Consider the following 19,534-nt stretch of genomic DNA (forward strand, 5'->3'; position numbering starts at 1 on the left):
TGGGAGGTGACATATGATTTAAATGAGAACGAACACATGCCTTCAAGTCGACATAAAGTGACCCTAGAGGACCGGGTAAAACTGCCGCCCTGGGTTTCTGATACTTTAACTCTTTGTGAAAGTAGAAAACCTCCTTTCTCCAAGAAGCGGCTGGTAGTTTCGAACTGTTGACCCTGTGATTACCAATGTGGAAGCACTATGCTATCAGGGCTCCTGTTAACATGTAAGAGTTGACAAAGAGTAAAGACAGAGAGTAAAACAGTACCTAGAGATAACAGTTCCATTTATCACTTCACACATGGAATAGGAACAAGGTAAAGAAAATTGTTTATGAAAAGGAATAAAAAAGGAAAATTAGCAAACAGCACACACACCGTGCTTCAAAGAAGGCACTGCATGAAAAATAATTTTAAATATCTTTGGTATTTTCTTCAGAAAACCATATTCCATATAGCATTGGCACACTTATTTCCTTAATGTTCATTGGATTCCCTATTTAGGTTTGTGTTTGGTAGAATACCTTTTAAATGCAAAGATATAGACTATATCTTTGGAATTATAGTTTTATGCTGGTTTCAATGGCATTAACGCTCATATTTGTAGTTTTAAATGGGATATTGTTCCTCTAAGCATAGAATACCAGACCCTCTCAGAAATATCCTCATTGAATTTTCATTTCTTCTTCATTAAATATTGCATAATATCTGTTTTCTCCACATTTCAGTGTATACAATAAATCATATTTGTTAAAAATTATTTTCTATAGAGTTAGCCAGTATGGTTTGAACACTAATTAGTTGTGTGACCTTTGTTAAGTCTTTTAAATTTCAAAGACCCAATTTGAACATCTTGAAAATGGAGGAACTAATAATAGCTAATGGATAATCTTTTTTCATATAATCCTATTTCTCTAATGATTCGCTCAGCATACAGTTTGAATCAAAATGATGATAAAATACAACTTTGACACACACCTTTCCTAATTTTAAACCATGTAGTGTTCCCTTGTTCTATTCACACAACTGCCTCTTGATCCATGTACAGGTTCCATATAAGAAAAAATAAGTGTCTTGGAATTCCCATTTTTTCACAAGGCTATCCATAGTTTGTTATGAACCATACAGTCAAATGCCTTTGCATAGTCAATGAGACACAAGTAAACATTGTTCTGGTATTTTCTACTTTTAGTCAAGACCCAACTAACATCATCAGTAATAATCCTTATTCCACATCCTCTTCTGAATATTCCATGAACATCTGGCAGCTCCCAGTCAATGTACTGGTGCAATTGTTGTTGAAAGATCTTCAACAAAAGTTTACTTGGCATGTGATATCAGTGACATTGTTCTATAATTTGCACATTCTGTTGTGTCGTCTTTCTTTGGAATGGGTACAAAATGATCTCTTCCAGTCATTTGGACAATTAGCTGTCTTCCATATGTTTTGGCATAGATGAATGTGTGCTTCTAGTGCTTCATCATCTTGTTGAAAAATTTCATCAATTCTTGGAGAATGAAAGATCTGTTTTGGAAGAAATACAGTCAGAATGCTCTTTAGAGGCAAGATGGAAATACTTATCTCAGGTACATTGGACATATGATCAGGAGAGACCAGTCCTTGGAGAAGGACATCATGCTTGGGAAAGCAGAGGGGAAGTGGAAAAGAGGAAGGCCCTTGACGAGATGAATTGCAAATATGGGATTAAACATAGGGACGATTATAAAGATGGTACTGAACTGGGCAGTGTTTTCATTGTTATACATAGGGATTCTAGGAGTTGAAATTAACACAATGGCACCTACCCACAATAACAGCAATGAATAACATTGCAAACAATGGAAATTCCAAACACTTAGTTGTGTTCATGAAAAACCTATATATAGACCAATTGGAAGTCATTGGAACAAAACAAGAAGTTACTGTGTGGTTTTAAATAAGGAGAGGTATGCATCAGCATTGTATCTTTTCACTATACTTAAATTATATGCTGAACAAATAATTGGAGAAGCTGGATTTTATGAGTAAGACTTGGAGTAAGACTTATGAACAACCAGTTATAGGTAGAGAACCCAATCTTGCTTGCTGAAAGCAAAAATGACTTGAAACACTTGCTAATTAATATTTTAAAACATAGTCTTTAGTATGGATCACAACTCAATATTTAAAAATAAATCACAACGGAACCAAGAAACATATAAATAGTGAAAAGATTTAGGTTATCAAGGATTCAACTTTATGTGGATCCACAAACAATGCTTTTGATAGCAAGAATCAAGAAATCAAAGGATGTATTTCATTGGGCAAATCAGTTGAGCAAGACCTCTTTAAATTGTTAAAGGGCAAAGATATCACTTTGAGTTACTAAGGTGAACCAAGCCATGGCATTTTCAATGGCTTGATATGCATGTGAACGTGGTCAATGAATAAGGGAGATCATGGAAGAACTGATGCTTGTCAATAATGGTGCTGGCAAAGAATGTTGGCCCCGGAGCACAGCATCACGTTTAGTGGTAGCATGTTTTGAACCCCTCAGCCACTCTGCAGGAATGTTCCCCTAAAGAACTGAAGCCTTGGAAGCCACAGGAGCAGTTCCACTATGTCCACAGGGTCACTCCAAGTGGGCACCAACTGGATGGCAGTGTGATTTGTGGTTTTGGAAACCAGAGGGAGAGGGAGAAGGAGGAAGGTTCTTGATGACTTGACACAGTAGCTGCAACATTGCGCTCAAACATAACCACAGTGGTGAGCATGGCACAGGACTAGAAAACGTTTCATGCTGTTGTACGAGGTGTTGTTGGAACCAACTAGATGCCACCTAATAACCAGAGAGGTAGAATACTGCTTAGTGAGGGATAGAGCTTTTAGCATAGTGTTTGCCATAGTAAACGCTGAGTAATTGCTAATTATCAGAACTTCCTCGGATAGATTTGCCTAATTGTGTCGGAATTCAAAACCCAAATACAGTTCTAGCATTCTGAACTACTCAAAGGTCCTGTCACCATATGTAATGTACTAGTTGTGCAGTTTCAATGCTTTCCTTCTCAGACTTCTTCCTGATGTCCTGCTCACAGGATGCAAGAACCTTGAGTCCACAGAGCAGTCAACGATCATTCAAATCTCGGGATTCAGTATGTCAGTTCTGTGTAGTGGTTCATGCTTAATATGTATACAATGTGTTTTTTAAAATTATTTTTTGTTGGATTTGTGTTAGATTCATAACCCTTTGGAAACTAGGGCATCGTCTGGTGTCCTCCTCTCATGTCCTTTATGTTCAGCATAACAGGAGAAGCTAATCTTAGGAGATACTTAATCTTTCTTTTTTAAAGATGAACTATATGGCATAGAGCAGATTCAGATTTGAGCTGAATCATGCTCAAAACCAAAGTCTAGAAATTTCTCTTTTATTCATATAAACAATGACTAAAGAGGTTCATTTTACTTTCCATAAGAAAGACAATTTATAATATCGGTTTGTGTGTGTCTCTTGCTTCTTTTTTGCCTCCCAGGAAATGTACCCTGTACAGTTGCCCAGGAAACACTAACCGCTGAAGTCTGGTAGGGGAGAGAGATGCCTCATTAACAAATTCAGCTTCATTATTTGGATGCTTGCCTCGAGGAGCTGGTGTTCTCTAATGAAAGATTGTTTCCATTAAGGATTACGTGAAAAACGGAATGATTAAAAAGTTTTGTTCTATGACATATTCATAGTGGTATGAACCTACAGTCTGAGAATTTACATAAAAGGAAACATTAATATTTAGTATAATGTGTTTGAGCTGTTCATGAATACGAGGCACAGGAATTAGGTAATATTCTTATGTATTGATTTATTCAAAATATTGTGATTAAGATTTTAGGTTTGAATATTTGAATTGATTGAAGTATTGATAGGATTTCACGAGAAGGTAACTTTAACATGTGGTTTCTTGATTTTAAATTACTTTGTATGTTTTTTTCTTATAAACTAGAAACTCAGGAATATAAAAATGTACTGCATGAAGATCAGGTGCTAAGAGTTGAGGGCTTTTCTTCTAGAAGGATGCTTATTACTGTTTGCATAATAGAATAGGAAGTGCACTGGGTTTGTAGTTGGAGCACTTAGGGTCTCGAGGCATCTTTCCAGAATTCGCCAGATGTTTGAACTTGGGCAAGTCGTTCATTAGTTTGCTCATTCAGACGTTCTACAAACATTTGTCATACAAGACACTGTTGCCGTGAGTCACAGTTTCGAAGCCATACCTTATATCAAAATGAGAAACACTTGATTTCAACATGTATATACTCTGAACTTAAGTTTTGTCACATATAGATGTGGAATATCATGCTTTATTCACTCATTCAGTCAATCATTCATCTATCTAGTGAATATTGAACTATTTATATAGTGAAGCGTTGAGCTCTTACAAAGTAGTGAAACATTCTAGAGGCTGATGATATGTGCTCATCTCTTATTGGACTCTTAACAAAATAGTTTTTTCATCTTGCTCCTTTATGCTTAGGAGAGCTACAACTTTCACATACTCTTCTGTTTCATCATTTACCTGATTCGCTTAAGCTATACCTACCTATGTACATAATCCTTCATTAATCACACTTTTATAAAGGCGGAGCTTCTGTGTCTTTCTGGTTGGAACACTTTCTGATTTAGAAAATTAAGGAAGGTACTATGAGGATGTGATATTTAAACTTAAATTTCAATGAAGTGAGTGCATTAAATAGGAGGTTATCTAAAAAGTACAAGGGAGGGGGGCTTGTGGAAAGTCCCAGGGATAGGAGCCATATTAGTACTGTTTTTGAAACAGAATTGGCAAAAATGGGCTGTGTGGCAGGTGAAAGAAAGAGAATGACAAAAGATGATCTGAGAGAGATAGTCAAACGTGAGATCATGCAGAGAATTGCAGAGCATCATACTATGTTTCTGTTAGAGCTCTAAAATGGATGGTAGAATACTGGGGGGCTTGCTTAGTGAAGTAATCTAATCTAATTTACCTTCTGAGTAGATATTTCTGGGTTCTTTGTGGGGAACATCTGAGAGAAGGAGATGGACAAAGGTAGAAGGAAGGACAACAGTTAGTTACCTGTTTCTTTAGTTTATGGGGCAGCTAGTGGTAGATTGGGATTTGAAGGTAGATGGAAAGCAGTATTCCAACTCATGCCATATGCTTGCGATATAACTAGTTGGAATTTCTTATGAGTTTCGACCTAAGAAACTTATGAATAATAGGATATTTAATAATATGAAAATAGCACAGGAAAAGGGACCTTTTCAGGAATGATCAGGAATTGTGAAAAAGTGGAAATCAGGACTTTCATTTCACATTATTAAGGTTTAGATAGTTGTGGTAACATTTATGTGGAGAATTGAATTAGGCTATATATATATGTATACCTCTGAATCAGAGAATAAGTTGAGGCTGAAGATATAAATCAAGTGGTCATTAGCATATGTTGTTGTGTTAAGTGCCACCAAGTCTGAGTCGGTTCCCACTCACAGTGACCCTAGGTACAACTGAAGAAAATGCTGCCTGCTCTTGCGCCAGTGTTTTACATTGGAGTCCATTGTTGCAGCCACTGTCAACTCACCTTGCTGAGGATCTTCCTTTTATCACTGTCTGTCTACTTTACCTACATGATGTTCTTCTCCAGGGACTGGTCTCTCCTGACAACATGTCCAAAGTATGGCCAAGGTGAAGTCTCACCAGCCTTGCTCTCAGAAGCATTTTACTATATTTCTTCCAAGACAGATTTGCTTGTTCTTTGGTAGCTCATGGCACTTTCAATATTTTTTTTCACCGCAACCATAATTCAATTACATTGATTTCTTTGATCTTCTGTATTCAAAGTCCAACATTCACATCAATTATATCCTTATGATATATAATATTTGAACCATGGTAGTAACTAAAATTATATAGAAGGTGAAAATATATGGAAAGTAAAATATGTGGGAAGACGCGATGGCAGTGAGTTTGGTTTTGGGTAGATTTCATTAGCTGCTGCAGTTTGATAGATTGCTTAAGCAAGATTTAAGTCGACCTCTGGGTTACCCTTGCCTGTATCACCAATGGGGAGCTCAGGTGGGGTAGTAGGTTACAACTTCATAGCAGTTGAGCTTGGAGTTTGAGTTTCGTTTTATCGCCAATGGTGAGAGAAAGATGATGTCAATTGCTTTCATAGAGGTTTAAGTTTCAGAAATACTATATCGTGTCACTATGATTAGGAATCAACTTAAAAGTTGGGGGTTTTTTGTGTGTGTGTCTTTTTGTTCTTTTGGTATGTAACCCATGTGGGATATTTGCAAGAGCATGAGGGAATTATGGTAGAATCAATTTTCTATAACTTTATTAAAAAGTGGAAATTTTGGCATCACACAAAGATATTATATATCTCTATTAATAACTATATTAAATGTTATATAAACTAACTTTGCCTTTTAAGTTAGAAGAGAGATAATTAAATGTAAAAGTTTGATGTAATGGATAATATATATAAAGCATGTAGCCAAAAATTGGTAAGGATTAGCTCCTTTTTACTTGCCATTAAGCCTAAGTGATTGGTAAGTACATAGTATACAATACAGTTAAATAAATTCTGTAACTAATTCTGGCCTGTAATAAAAATAACAGTTTTAAATGTCCTAGTCCAACTAATAACCCAATTATGATAAAACCTATCAAAAACAAACTCACTGCGATTGTGTTAATTCTGACTCAGTGAGCCACTGCAGGGTTCTGAAGACTGTAATTCTCTACAGGAGCAGAGAGCCTCAAGTATCTTCCCCAGAATGCCTGGTAGATTTGAACACCTAACTTAGGTGTCAAAAATTATTTTAAAAATACATTTCTAACATGCCAACAGCTCTACTTTTTTATATCTCTGTTTCTTCTTGTGGAGTCCTAGTAATGTATTCAGCTATGCATTGGGCTTATAACCAGAAAGTGAGCAGTTTGAACCCACTAACTGTTGAAGCTTAATATCCTGTAAAGGTTTACAACCTTGGAAACTCCGTATAGGGTCACATATGAGTCAGAATGCACTCAATGACAGTGGTGGTGCTGAGGTTTCTTGTAGGAGCCCTGGTGGTGCAGTGGTTATGCACTTGCCTGCTCACTGAAAGGCCAGCAGTTTGAACGCACCAGCTGCTTCTTGGCGAATGCTGTGGCTGCCTGTTGCCACGAAGATTGCAGTCTTTGTGGAACCATGGGGTCGTTCTGCTCTGTTCCATAGGAGTTTTAACTTGTGATGGACTGGACAGCAATGGGTTTAGTTTTTTGTTGTTCATATAAAATGACATTTAAATATGATAGATAGGTTTGCCAAAGGCTTCACTTATATTTTGCAACTTTTATAGAACAGTCATCACAACACTTGACTCATTTCCAGTGATCATTTTCAATCTATATAGTGATGCTGCATCAGTGGGCGTAGGCATAGAAACAGTTGTGCGGATGGTGCAGGATCATGTCATGTTTGGTTCATTTGTGCACAGGCTCTCTATGAGTCGGAGCCACTAGATAGCCCCAAAGAACAACACCAACAACATAGCAATGCAGATGCTTGGAGTTCTTTAAAGGACTTATTTAATTCACTTATTGATTTTACAATAAAAATGCATTCTTGCATACTCTGTTCAGTATTCACACCTGAATAATGTCTTTTTGCATCCAGAAGTAAGTCACATGTAAATTGGGCCTCCATCCAAGTAGGACATTCCGTTCAGCTTATACTGAAAATGGAACATAAGCTCAAAATGTTGTTTTTCAATTGAATGAATAAAAAGAACAAGAGTAATCACTGGATCCAGTTTAAAGGCATGAATACATAGTTCATTTGTCTTTCACTCATTGTGTTAAAAACAAAAGATGATGCTAATGATTTTAACACTTATATTTTAATTATTATTATTATTTATTTGCCTTAGGACTTTGACTACCGTGAAATCTTTGAAGTTAAAAAAAAATTTGAAACCCGAGACATCATATTTTTAATAGCAAGAACTCTTCACAATAGGACTTTTAAAGATGACATGCTTTTCTTGGAAAGCATTTCTTGTGGTTTCTTTGCCATTTGTGATCCTTAATAAAATATTCATGAAGAAATCTATCACCCATTAAGAACCTGTGCAAAGACAGCATCTTCAGCTGCAAACTTGGATCACACCATCCCCTCTCACCCCCTTCCTGGATTTGATGTTTCCTTTGCATACGCATTTTGGCCACAGATTGTTTTAAGAGTCCTGTTTTGGAAATGCAGGGCTAATCATGATGTGATTAGGTCCCAAGTGAATTAGTAGCATAAGTCCTCTTAATAGTTTCAAAATGATGGCTGTTGCTCTGATCACAGTATTTAATTTTTTCCCCAATTTCAATCTTTACTAAGTTTTCTTTTATCTTGTACGTCTTACTACAGTTTTCCTCAAATTCTTCACCCTTGCCCTTTCAACTGATTGGCACACATAAAATGTGACCAGGCTCATAGGAAAGGACCTGTATCACATTGTAGCGCTGAAATTCTGTTCAGCACACTTGGCACAGAATCCCAGACCATGATCGTTCTTCTCATTTGAGGATGTATGTGTATGTTGGAGGTTTTAAAAATTAAATTAGATTCAAATAGTTAAAACTTGGGAAATGTTCCTTTAAAAATCTGGAATTCTAGCTTTTCTTTGAAAAACCCTATGATTGGTAAAATTAGAACTCCTGGATTCTGCTAACTGATGAAAGACAAGTTGTTTTTGCCTTCTACTCAGGACACATACTTATTTTGTTGTGGACAACATCACTCATCTCACCTTTTGCTATAACTTTAACTGCTATAATCATGATTCAAGCCTGATTTCAGGTGATAACTGGTTCAAGACACTGTTTTTCTTTTTAAAACAATAGCTAATTTATCTATGTATCTTTTTGTTTTCTTTTTCTGTTCACAGAACTATAATGATTCATAAATAATTAATCTTTACAGATAGGTATCTTCCATAGAATTACTATTCTTGAGAATAAAACTTAATATTGTATTTATATTAAAGAAAATCTTTATGTTCCGCTGTCCCTTCTGTTCCTCAGAGACCAAGGTATCAGCTTTACCACTGAGAACCATTTTCTTTGCATATTTCAATTGTTATTAGTCATTTTACAGTGTTCTGAGAGAAAGAACTATTTAAGTACTTATATACAGGTATCATTATTTGTATATCATTAGTGTGCATGAAAGAGAGCCCTGGTGGTCTCCAGTTCCAAACTACCAGCTATTCTGACGGCGAACGATGTGACTTTCTACAACCATGAAAAGTTATGGTCTCTGAAACTCACAAGAGCAATTCTAACCTGTCCCTAAAGGGTCGATGTGATTAGCATGGCCTTGATGGCAGTAGGTTTGAGTGGGCAAGATTATCTAAAATAATAATGGCTGAGATTCCTTAACTATGCAGTGAAAGAAAATAGCACTCTGTAGGGCTGGGGGATTCTCCTTGTTGTTGAGTAGTGTTTTATAATCCATACCTCTCCCCTTTTCAGGATATCGAATCCCTAACAGGAGGTTTGACTGGCTCTAAGGGGACTGATCCACCGGTAAGTTAGATTCTTCATTACATTTAACTTGACAAATGTAATTTTACACATATCAGATAATCAGCTACTGGTATACTAATTTTCTTATGTACCATATATAAATATTGTTCTGAAATATAGATTTTGCTCTAACTACAAACATAAAAAATGTGAATTGCTGTGAGGTGTAGTTTGATGTTTTAAAAAGTTTTAATAAGCTTAAAACACTTTTCTCTTATTTGTTGGCACTAAATTTAAAAACAAAAACTTTACCTGAAGACTTTAGTACTTTATGTCATATTAATTGTTACTACAGAAGTTAAAGCCTTTTTGGAACTCGAGCATTTACCATTCTAAAGATGAGTGTATGATTTGAGGTACATTATATTATCTAGTTAATAAGAAAAAATAGGCCTTTGATGTCAGTGGTATTCCTTTTAAACATGTTTTATTGTGGAAGTTTACAGAATATATCATCCGATTTATACTCAATAATTGATCCACATGTTGTTTCATCTCATTCATTGCAATCAGCGCAATGTGACATGACTTAGCCTATTTCCTCTCCGTGTGCCTGTCCTGTGTCCATTCGAACTCCTTTTCTAATATTTATGAACTTTTTCTTTCGGTAAATGCTGCCCCTGCTCTTCAATGACTGATTATTTTAAGATTTATGTACTTCACTAGAGTCATTGTACCCCTTGTAGACCTATTATTAGGAGGAACTTTTAGGCACCAGTGCGTTTAGTTCTAGGCTTGAAGGGTTTATTAAGGCCCACAGTCTTGAGGGTTCCACCCGCCTCTATTCAACCAGTAGGCTGATCATTTTGGTAATTCCAAGTTGTGTTACACCTTTTTTATCCTCTTTATAATTTTTTATGTGATCCCTTTCACAGTAGTGGGCACTGGTCACTGGGAGCCATCTAGTTTTCATGGTCTCCAGGTGGTGGGGAGTGGTGTTTGGTGGTTCATTAGTCAATTGCACCCACTGTTTCTATATGCTTTAAATGTTGACCTTTCTTATTTTATTTATAATGAGAGAGAGAGTAATGGTTGTACCTTAGATGGCTTCTCATTTATGATCCCAGGCACTTTCCACCAAAGTAGGATTTAGAACATTATTTTTGTGAATTATGTTATGTCAGTTGACTTTGCTGTGTCCTGATACTCTGGTCCTGATTCCCCAACCTCAGTGGCTCATTTCCTTCAAGGAGCTTGGTTATTATGTCCAAGTTGTTTTCATAACTTTGTCCCTTGTATCCTTGTATCCTCCACCAAATTCATGAATGTATTTGCAATAAAGGTAAACACACACACATATAATCATATCATTTACATATAACTAATGATTGCATGTAATTACTATAACACATACAATTATTATATAAAATAATATATATGTTGAGCTTGTGTATATTCACCTACTTGTACATGATAATATTTAGCTCTGTTGCCTTTTATTCTTGCCTTAAACATCTCCCAGCGTCTTTCCTTGCCTCCATCATTTTTTGACAACTCCACTTATTGTATGCTACCATCTCTTTCATCACAGTTAACACTTGTCTATGATCTAGCAAGTATCTTCCCTTACTTTCCCCACCTACCTCTGGTACCCATCAAATAATGTTTCTTTTAACGTGAAAACTTTTACTTGACTTTTTGTCTTGGTAGTATCATACAATATTGGCCAACTGCATTTCCCTGAGCATAATGTCCTCCAAGTCCATCCATGTTGTGAGGTACTTTACAGACTCACCATTATTCGTCAGTATGTTGGAGTATCCTTGTATGTATGTGTCTACATTCTTTAGGCATTCTTCTACTCGTGGGACTTTCAGTTCTTTCCATCTTTTTGCCACTGGGATGGAGATTCTTGATATTGGTGATTTTTCTCACACATTCCAGGACACTTAGAAAATTAAGGGAAAAAGTATTTGTCATTTTAAATGAATATCATTTTTAATCAAAAAGAAGAGATTGATTTTGGTATTTTGGGATGTTACTGCTCTTTCTGTGATGATGTCTAATTTCAGAGAACAGTGATTCAGATAATATTTCTTTTTTAAAAAATCATTTTACTGGGGGCTCGTACAGCTCTTATCAGAATCCATCCATCCATCCATGTGTCAAGCACATTTGTACATTTGTTGCCATTATCTTTTCCAAAACATTTTCTTTCTACTTGAGCCCTTGGTATCACCTCCTCATTTTGTCCCTCCCTCACAAACCCTTAGTAATTCATAAATTATTATTTTTTTATTTCTTACACTGACTGATGTCTCCCTTCACCCACTTTCCTGTTGTCTGTCCCCCTGGGAGGGGGTTATATGTAGATCATGGTGAATGGTTCCCCCTTTCTCCTCCCACCATCCCCTTACCCTCCTAGTATCAATACTCTCATGATTGGTCCTGAGGGGCTTCTTTGTCCTGGATTCCCTGTGTTTTCAACTCTTATTTGTACCAGTGTACACCCTCTGGTCTAGCTGGATTTTTAAGGTAGAATTGGGGTCATAATGGGGGGAGGAAGCATTAAAGAACTAAAGGAAACTTGTATGTTTCATTGGTGCTATACTGTACCCTGCCTGGCTTGTCTCTTCCTGTGATCCTTTTGTAAGGTGATGTCCCAATTGTCTACAGATGGTTTTTGGGTCTCCACTCTGCCCTCCCCCTCATTCATATTGATATGATTTTTTTGTTCTGTGTCCTTTATGTCTGATACCTGGTACCATTGACACCTCATGATCTCACAGGGTGGTGTGCTTCTTCTATGTGGACTTTGTTGCTTTTCTGCTAGATAACCACTTGTTTATCTTCAAGACTTTAAGACACCAGATGCTATATATTTTAATAGCTGGGCACCATTGGCTTTCTTCACGACATTTGCTTATGCACCTATTTTATCTTCAGCAATTGTGTCAAGAAGCTGAGCATCACGGAATGCCAGGTTAATAGAACAAAGTGTTCTTGTGTTGAGAGAATACTTGAGTAAAGGCTCAATGTCCTTCTGCTACATTGATACTTAACATGTAAATATATGTACATAGATCTATTTCCGTATCATTACATATAAATATATTTACATTTATACATGCCTGTATTTAGGCCTCTATAAATGCCAATTTGCTGCCTACTTCTTTCTTCCATTTCCTTTTCCTTTCCTCTTGTCTCATTATCATGTTTAGCATTCATTAGGGTTTCATTAATTCCTCTCAGTTACATTGCCTTTGATCAAGTTCCACCAGGCATCCTACACCCTCTTCACCATCAATTTTAGATCACTTGTTGTTCCCTTGTCCCTGGATTTTTTAACACCCACTTCCTTTCCCCCACCTTCCCCTATCCTATGTCTTCCTGGAAGCTTTGAGCCACGGTTTTCTCTTTGGGATTGTTTATGTTGCCCATATTATCTAGATAGACATTGTAGAGACAACAATAAGCACAAAAACAAGACAGCGCAAAACCAAGCCACAAAAGAAAACAAACAAAACGGAACAAAAAACCCAATGGCAAAATTAAAAGAAAAGCCTATAAATAGTTCCAAGACTGTTTGTTGACCTTTAAGAGTGTTTTCCTGTCCAGTCTGATGGTACGCCACACTTTGGCCACAAACTCTATTTTTGGTGTTCCCTGAGGTCTTCATCAGATAGTATCTTATGACACTCTGTTTGAAGTACAAACATGAGATCATTGTATAGATCTAAAGTTAAAACAAACCAACAGACTCAACTAATTTCCACAGTCAATACATAATTCTAAAGTCACCCTTTGCTTTACACTTAGCATGGAGTGCTTTAATAAGAAACATGCAGAGCCAAATGCAATCCAAATTTAGTTGTACTTTACCTAAACACCTCCTATTCGAAAGACATTGAATGCTTAGGTTGCTTGAAAAGTTAAGGTCCTGTGGGTGGGTCCTTAAAAAACACTAGGGTATTCAACAAAAAAAAACTTTCAGTGGCATCTCTCCCTCACATCATTCATGAATCTCATGATTTTGTCTAATCTTCTTTAAGGTGTTTCTAAATTAGGGCGCAACAATATATTGTAGTCATTTTTTTTCTTTTTATATTCATCCTCTAAATTTATGTAGGAATAATGTACTGGCTTTAGGTAACTGCTAATGTTTATTTCCCGAACCTATTACACTGCAGCATAAAACAAAATGAAATCTAGATCTATCCAGCAAGTGTATTGTGACAGGATTTATAGCCAGCTCTATACTTAACTAGTGTAGGTGACTGCTTATGGGATGTAATTTCACCCTGCTGCCACATAGAAGGCTTGTTCACAGCATTCAACTTTTACTAAGGAGTACATCCATTTTCTTTAAAATACCTCCCTCGTCTTTTACTTATTTCTGGAAGAATTTTGCAGTTAGAGGTTAGTTGTTTTTTGACTTTAAAAGAATGTATTGCTTGTAGACAACAAAACAAAAAACTTATCTTCTGCATTTAGTGATGTAGTTCATTATTGGTATCTTAAGATAAAGGAGCCTTATCCTTTTAGGGCAGCATCTTTGCATAGAAGACTGAGTGTAAATGAGACCAGTTAGTGGAAGAAGTCTTTCTTTTGTGGAGGAAATAAGGTGGCACAGGTAGATGACATCCTGAGGGCAAACTTTATCAACTTCGGACCCTTTTAGTGCTAGTGAAAATGTGTGCAGTGTGTGTTAGGTGCTGTTGAGTCATTGCGAGCCCCTGTGACAAAGAGGGATTGCTTCATAGAATGTTCTAAGCTGTAATGTTTGCAGAGGTAAATTACTAGGTCTTTCTCCTATGAAGCTACTTGGTGGTTCAACTTTCCAACTAACTTTGAGCGCACACACACACACACACACACACACACACACACCCTTAGGAAATTCCATTATCTTTTAATGTCATTTTTACATACACTTTTTGAAACCCCCTCTTGTGTGTTTGTATTTATAATACTATTTAAACTATAAATGAATATCCAAAAATATGCTGTCTTCTCTTTAGACTAAATATTTATAGGGTGAATTTAGTAGTTCTCTCCTAATCACGGCCTATTGCAGTGATGAGTATCTTATAAAGCCTACATTTTCTAATGTGGCCTCAACCATAATCCTTGTGTGGATGACACAGGACTGGGCAGAGTTTCATTCTGTTGTGCAGAGTCACTGGGGTTGAAACAGACTCGATTGTTCCTAGCAACAAGAACATTAGTTCAATGGGTGTACTCATTTACGAAATGCGTCAAGAGTGGAAAGCATCACTGAAAAGCTTAGAATACATATAACCTTAGGCAATATAAGGGACCATCAAAAACAAACAGACAAAAAAACTCACTCCCCTTGAGTTGATGCTGACTCATAGTGATGTTATATAGCTGGGTAGAACTGCTCTATGAGTTTCTGAGACTTTAACTGTTGACCTGAGTAGAAAGTCCTGTCTTCCTCCCATAGAGCAGCTGTTGGTTCGAAACTAATGGCCTGTTGGATCACAGCCCAATATAGGACCACTGTGAGACCAGGGCTCCTAATGGGTCATCAGTGCACATTAATTTGGTATCTACTATTGGTAAATAGCTCCCTGGAGCATATATTCATTTTCTTTAGCTCTCAAAAAAGCTTCAATGTAAATAAAGCAGTCAATATATGAAGGTGAAATGACAATAATATCTCAGGATACTTTGGTCAAACTTAAAAGTAAGACTTTGAGTGAAGTCATTATTTTCACACTAAAGGTGGAACACTAAAAGATTAAATTTTATATAGCCTAAATTCATTTGAAATTTTAAATAAGTTTTCTTCCAAATACGCCCTTGTAATTGATCTTAAAAATACCACTATTTGGAAAATTATATCTTCTGTAGAAATTTTAAATGGAATCAATTACAAAATTTAAATTAGAAAAAATACAAAGTCCTGTAATTTTCACTAATTGAAAAGAACACATAATTGACCGAATAAATTCTCGCACATAAATCCATGGCTGTGGAGTAATGTCTTTTCCACTACAATAAAATCTCAATGAGACATCTTTATATGTAAATTATATATATATTTTAAATTGTAGATTTTTCTGTGGCTACACATCAGTATTATTTGTGAAATACTGAGGAAAATGTGAGGTTTATGCTATTTCCAGTAGTAAGGTGTACATAGTACATTATGTGTCTAATTTGTGAATGTCATTATTAATACTCATGAATATATGGTGAGAATAAATTTGAAGAACTCCAGTAATCTAGTTTTGATTAATATAAAAAAAAATACATGGTAAGCTTTCTAGAAAAGCCAACTAGTGCAGAGGATTACTTATTCATGATTTTTAGAGACAAATCAAGAAGTTTTAGAATGACTCTTCTAAAAAGAACTCCAGATGCATCTTCCTTAAGTCAGAAAATATAATTTAATTGTAAATGCAAATAAAATTTATATAAGTAAATATAAATTTATATAAATAAAAATAAATTTATATAAATACCTAAACTATATTAGAATAACAAACCCATCTATCAATCATTGAGAAAAATAACCCTCTGCTATTAAGCGGATTCCAACTCACAGTGTCCCTAAGGACACAGTTGAACTTCTTCAAAAGGTTGCAAGGTTGTAAGTCTTTATAGAAGCAGGTTGCCACATCTTTCACCCAGAGAGCAGCTGGTGGGTGCTCAGTTATCAACTGAGTCCCTTAACCACATCACCAGGTACACATTAATTTAAATTGTCCTTGAAGAATTACATTCAAAGGCATTTCACATTCAGCATATGTTTCCAATTCACAAAATCTGGATCACATTTCAGCCTCCTGTGTAAGAACATAGCATACATTTATATACACAAATAAAAAGAAACTACATTAATAATTCTAAATGGTAAAATATCACTAGTAAGCTGGGAGTTTTCTGCTCCATAAAGGGTTACAGCCTTGGAAACCCAGAGGGGCAGTTCTGCTCTGTCCAATAGCGACGCTCTGAGCCTGCATCAACTCCGTAACCCTGAGAAGTTACATAATGCTCTTTCATCTACTACTTTTTCAAACTGCTTTAATCTTTAAATATTAACAATATCAGCATGGGAAACAAAGTTAAGAACTGTCAGGTATCAGGGTTTTCCAGGTAATTAAATGACGGGCCCACCTTTAGGAAGGCCAGACAAAAGAATCAGCAACTCAGCCTCAGGTAGCCACAAGGACTTTGAAGACTGAAGACCCGGATGGAGTACCAAGCATACGCTCCAGTGTCCGGACAGTCAAGATGCTCTGTCAGTGTAGAACTTGTGATATCCCTGTGCCTTCTTGAGCAGGGGAGCAAGTGGTGCAGGTGTTGGTCATAGCTCTTGTCTGGCACCAGGATTAGTCTTCAGAAAGCTTAAGTCTCTATCTACAAGCGGCATTTAGGTCAGCATGGCCACCATAGTTAAATTTAGTAAAATAGACCCACCTATTAATATTCATAATAGGAATTCCCTGATGTGATTTTTCCTTCTTTTTAAAATTCTGATTATCACTAGCTATTTACTTTCTTATAATTTCTGACACTTTTTTAGGGCTAATGGGACAAAATCATTTAAGAATATGGTTAACCCCCTAACTACATGAAATCATACTTGAATTTTGTATTGTAGCATATATTGATCAAATATGGAAGAGTCTTAATATTTCACAAAATATAATTATTGGGGTTTAAATCAGGTCAAACTCATTGTCCACCAGTAATTTATAGTAAGAATGCCACTGAGGGTATTTCATGGTTCTTTGCTTGTTTTTATGTTTGTTTCCTGTAAATTTTACTCCTATGGAATTTAGGACTTAATTATTCTGTTTTTCTTTTTCTAAATATGAATATGTGATCTTTGTTTTTAGAGTGTGATAAATGAGTAAGTATCTCTCTAACTCTTATTTTTGGCTAGATGCACACACTGTCCTGAACATTCTCCAGCTCTATTATTTTTTCCCCCAGTGTGGAATCAAAATTGTACATTCCATATTTTTGTACTTTCTATTCTCATGTTAATGTTCTTTCTGATGGTTCTTAGCAATTTGGGTAAACATACCACAGAAAATAAAACAAACTCAGTTTCCTGGGAATGTGGTTTAGAACAGGTTATTTGGTTTTAAAATGTAATTCATCCTAAAATTTTAAAGTTCCCAAATTGTCTTTAATTTGTTTATTCTTAAAATGCCAATGTTCTACTCACTTGCTTCAGAACAAAAAGGAATTTAAAAATATATAGGTTCAGATTGTGATCATTCTAATTTGATTTCTTTTCAACCTGAAGTTTGCATTGCTATATTATTTTCGTTAATTTTCTGTTCATCTGTTCAGAATTAAATATATATTTGATTGTATATTATGTGCTAAGTGGTTAGGTCTTAGATGTGCAATGGTAAACAATACACAAAATCTTAAATTATCATATGGGTAAACAGACTAATTAAAAAACAATGATAATATAAGGTAAACAAATTTCGGGACAGAAGTAAGAGGGCCACACATTCCATTCAATGGGAATGAGAAGGAACTATAGAATCAAGGAATATAAATATCTGCTTGGTAGGATTCATTTAAGATAGCCACGTAAGGAGGATGGAATATGACATCTTAAGACAGCGGTTCTCACCTGTGGGTCGTGACCCCTTTGGGGGTCGAACAACCCTTTCACAAGGGTCACCTAAGACCATCGGAAAACACATATTCCTGATGGTTTTAGGAACCCAGACACCGCGCCCCTCTCTCTCTCTCTCTCTCTCTCTCTCTCTCCACGCGAGACCACCCACATGCAGATACGCCCACGTACTCACCTGGTGTGATGACATCATCGCACCAACCCCATCACACATACCCGTATAAATACTGATGTATGTGACAGGGTTGGAGCCACATTGTACTTATGCGGACCAGTCACACATGTGTAGAGAGCAGCTACTGTGCAGAGATCAGCTATTGTGTAGAAAGCAGCTGCTGGGTAGAGAACAGTTGCTGTGTTGAAAGCAGCAGTATTGGAGGTAAAACGACACTTCATGAATTATATTTACATATTGTTTTTGTGATTAATCAATATACTTTAATTATGTTTAATTTGTAACAATTAAAATGCATCCTGCATATCAGATATTAACATTACAATTCATAACAGCAGCAAAATTACAGTTATGAAGTAGCAATGAAAATAATTTTATGGTTGGGGGTCACCACAACATGAAGAACTGTATTAAAGGGTCGTGTCATTAGGAAGGTTGAGAACCACTGTCTTAAGAAGAGAGAGAGACCACCAGTATGTCTGGGATATGAGATCAGAAGGAGGATGGGAGTTAGCTGTGAGATAGCAGGCTGGAGGGTTAAGTTGAGCAAGAGCATGAAGAATTTCATGGAAAAAATGTGTATTAGTTATAGTCCTAAAGGCCCTAAAGAACCATTGCAGTCTTTGGATCTCTATAGGAGTGCCTATCAGATCTCTCCTTTAGAAATGCTTTCCTGGAAAGTGGAGAGTGAATTAGTAGAAAGTCTAGAGAAAGGAGACCAGTTAGAAGACTCTTTGGGTCATTGAATGGAGATGATGAGGATGACAGTGCTCGCTTTTCTGTATATTCCACTGTACTATAAAACTAAGAGCAATATCTCAAGAGAAAAATCAACATTTTGTTGAATAAATTACTAAATGATGAAAATGAGCCCATAGTGTGGCAATGAGAATGAAGGAGAATGGGACTAATTGATGAGATATTAATGACTAATGAATTTGACAAGAATGGAAAAAAAAAAGAATGGGTGTTTATTATGAATAATTTTTCTGCTTATTTCCCATATGTAGGATAACTCAAACCATAGATGCTGGACAGATTGATATTACATAGATCAATAACAATTTTACATATTTAAATTGGAGAAAATAAATGTTCAGAATATAAGACTAAATATATCAATGATCAAGGGGAATGTAACAAAGAGGAAGTGCTGAAATCCTGGTGGGGACTGAGCATGATAGTGGGACAGGAGGAGAATCAAGGGAAATAGAG

The 19,534-nt window shown here is 36.1% G+C and overlaps 1 protein-coding gene across 6 annotated transcripts in view; it reads left to right on the top strand.

The window, feature by feature from the left end:
- Window positions 1-19,534, top strand: part of PPFIA2 (PTPRF interacting protein alpha 2) — a 503,998-nt gene that overhangs the window by 83,805 nt on the left and 400,659 nt on the right. For all 6 annotated transcript variants that reach the window (XM_045289840.1, XM_045289844.1, XM_045289847.1 and 3 more), the window contains exon 3: window positions 9,516-9,569. In XM_045289840.1, the coding sequence (XP_045145775.1) occupies window positions 9,516-9,569 (54 nt within the window). The remainder of the gene's footprint in view (window positions 1-9,515; window positions 9,570-19,534) is intronic.

Source organism: Echinops telfairi, unplaced genomic scaffold (genome assembly GCF_000313985.2).
Source record: "Echinops telfairi isolate 266 unplaced genomic scaffold, ASM31398v2 ScPeMD7_2;HRSCAF=8, whole genome shotgun sequence".
NCBI classification, from domain to species: domain Eukaryota; kingdom Metazoa; phylum Chordata; class Mammalia; order Afrosoricida; family Tenrecidae; genus Echinops; species Echinops telfairi.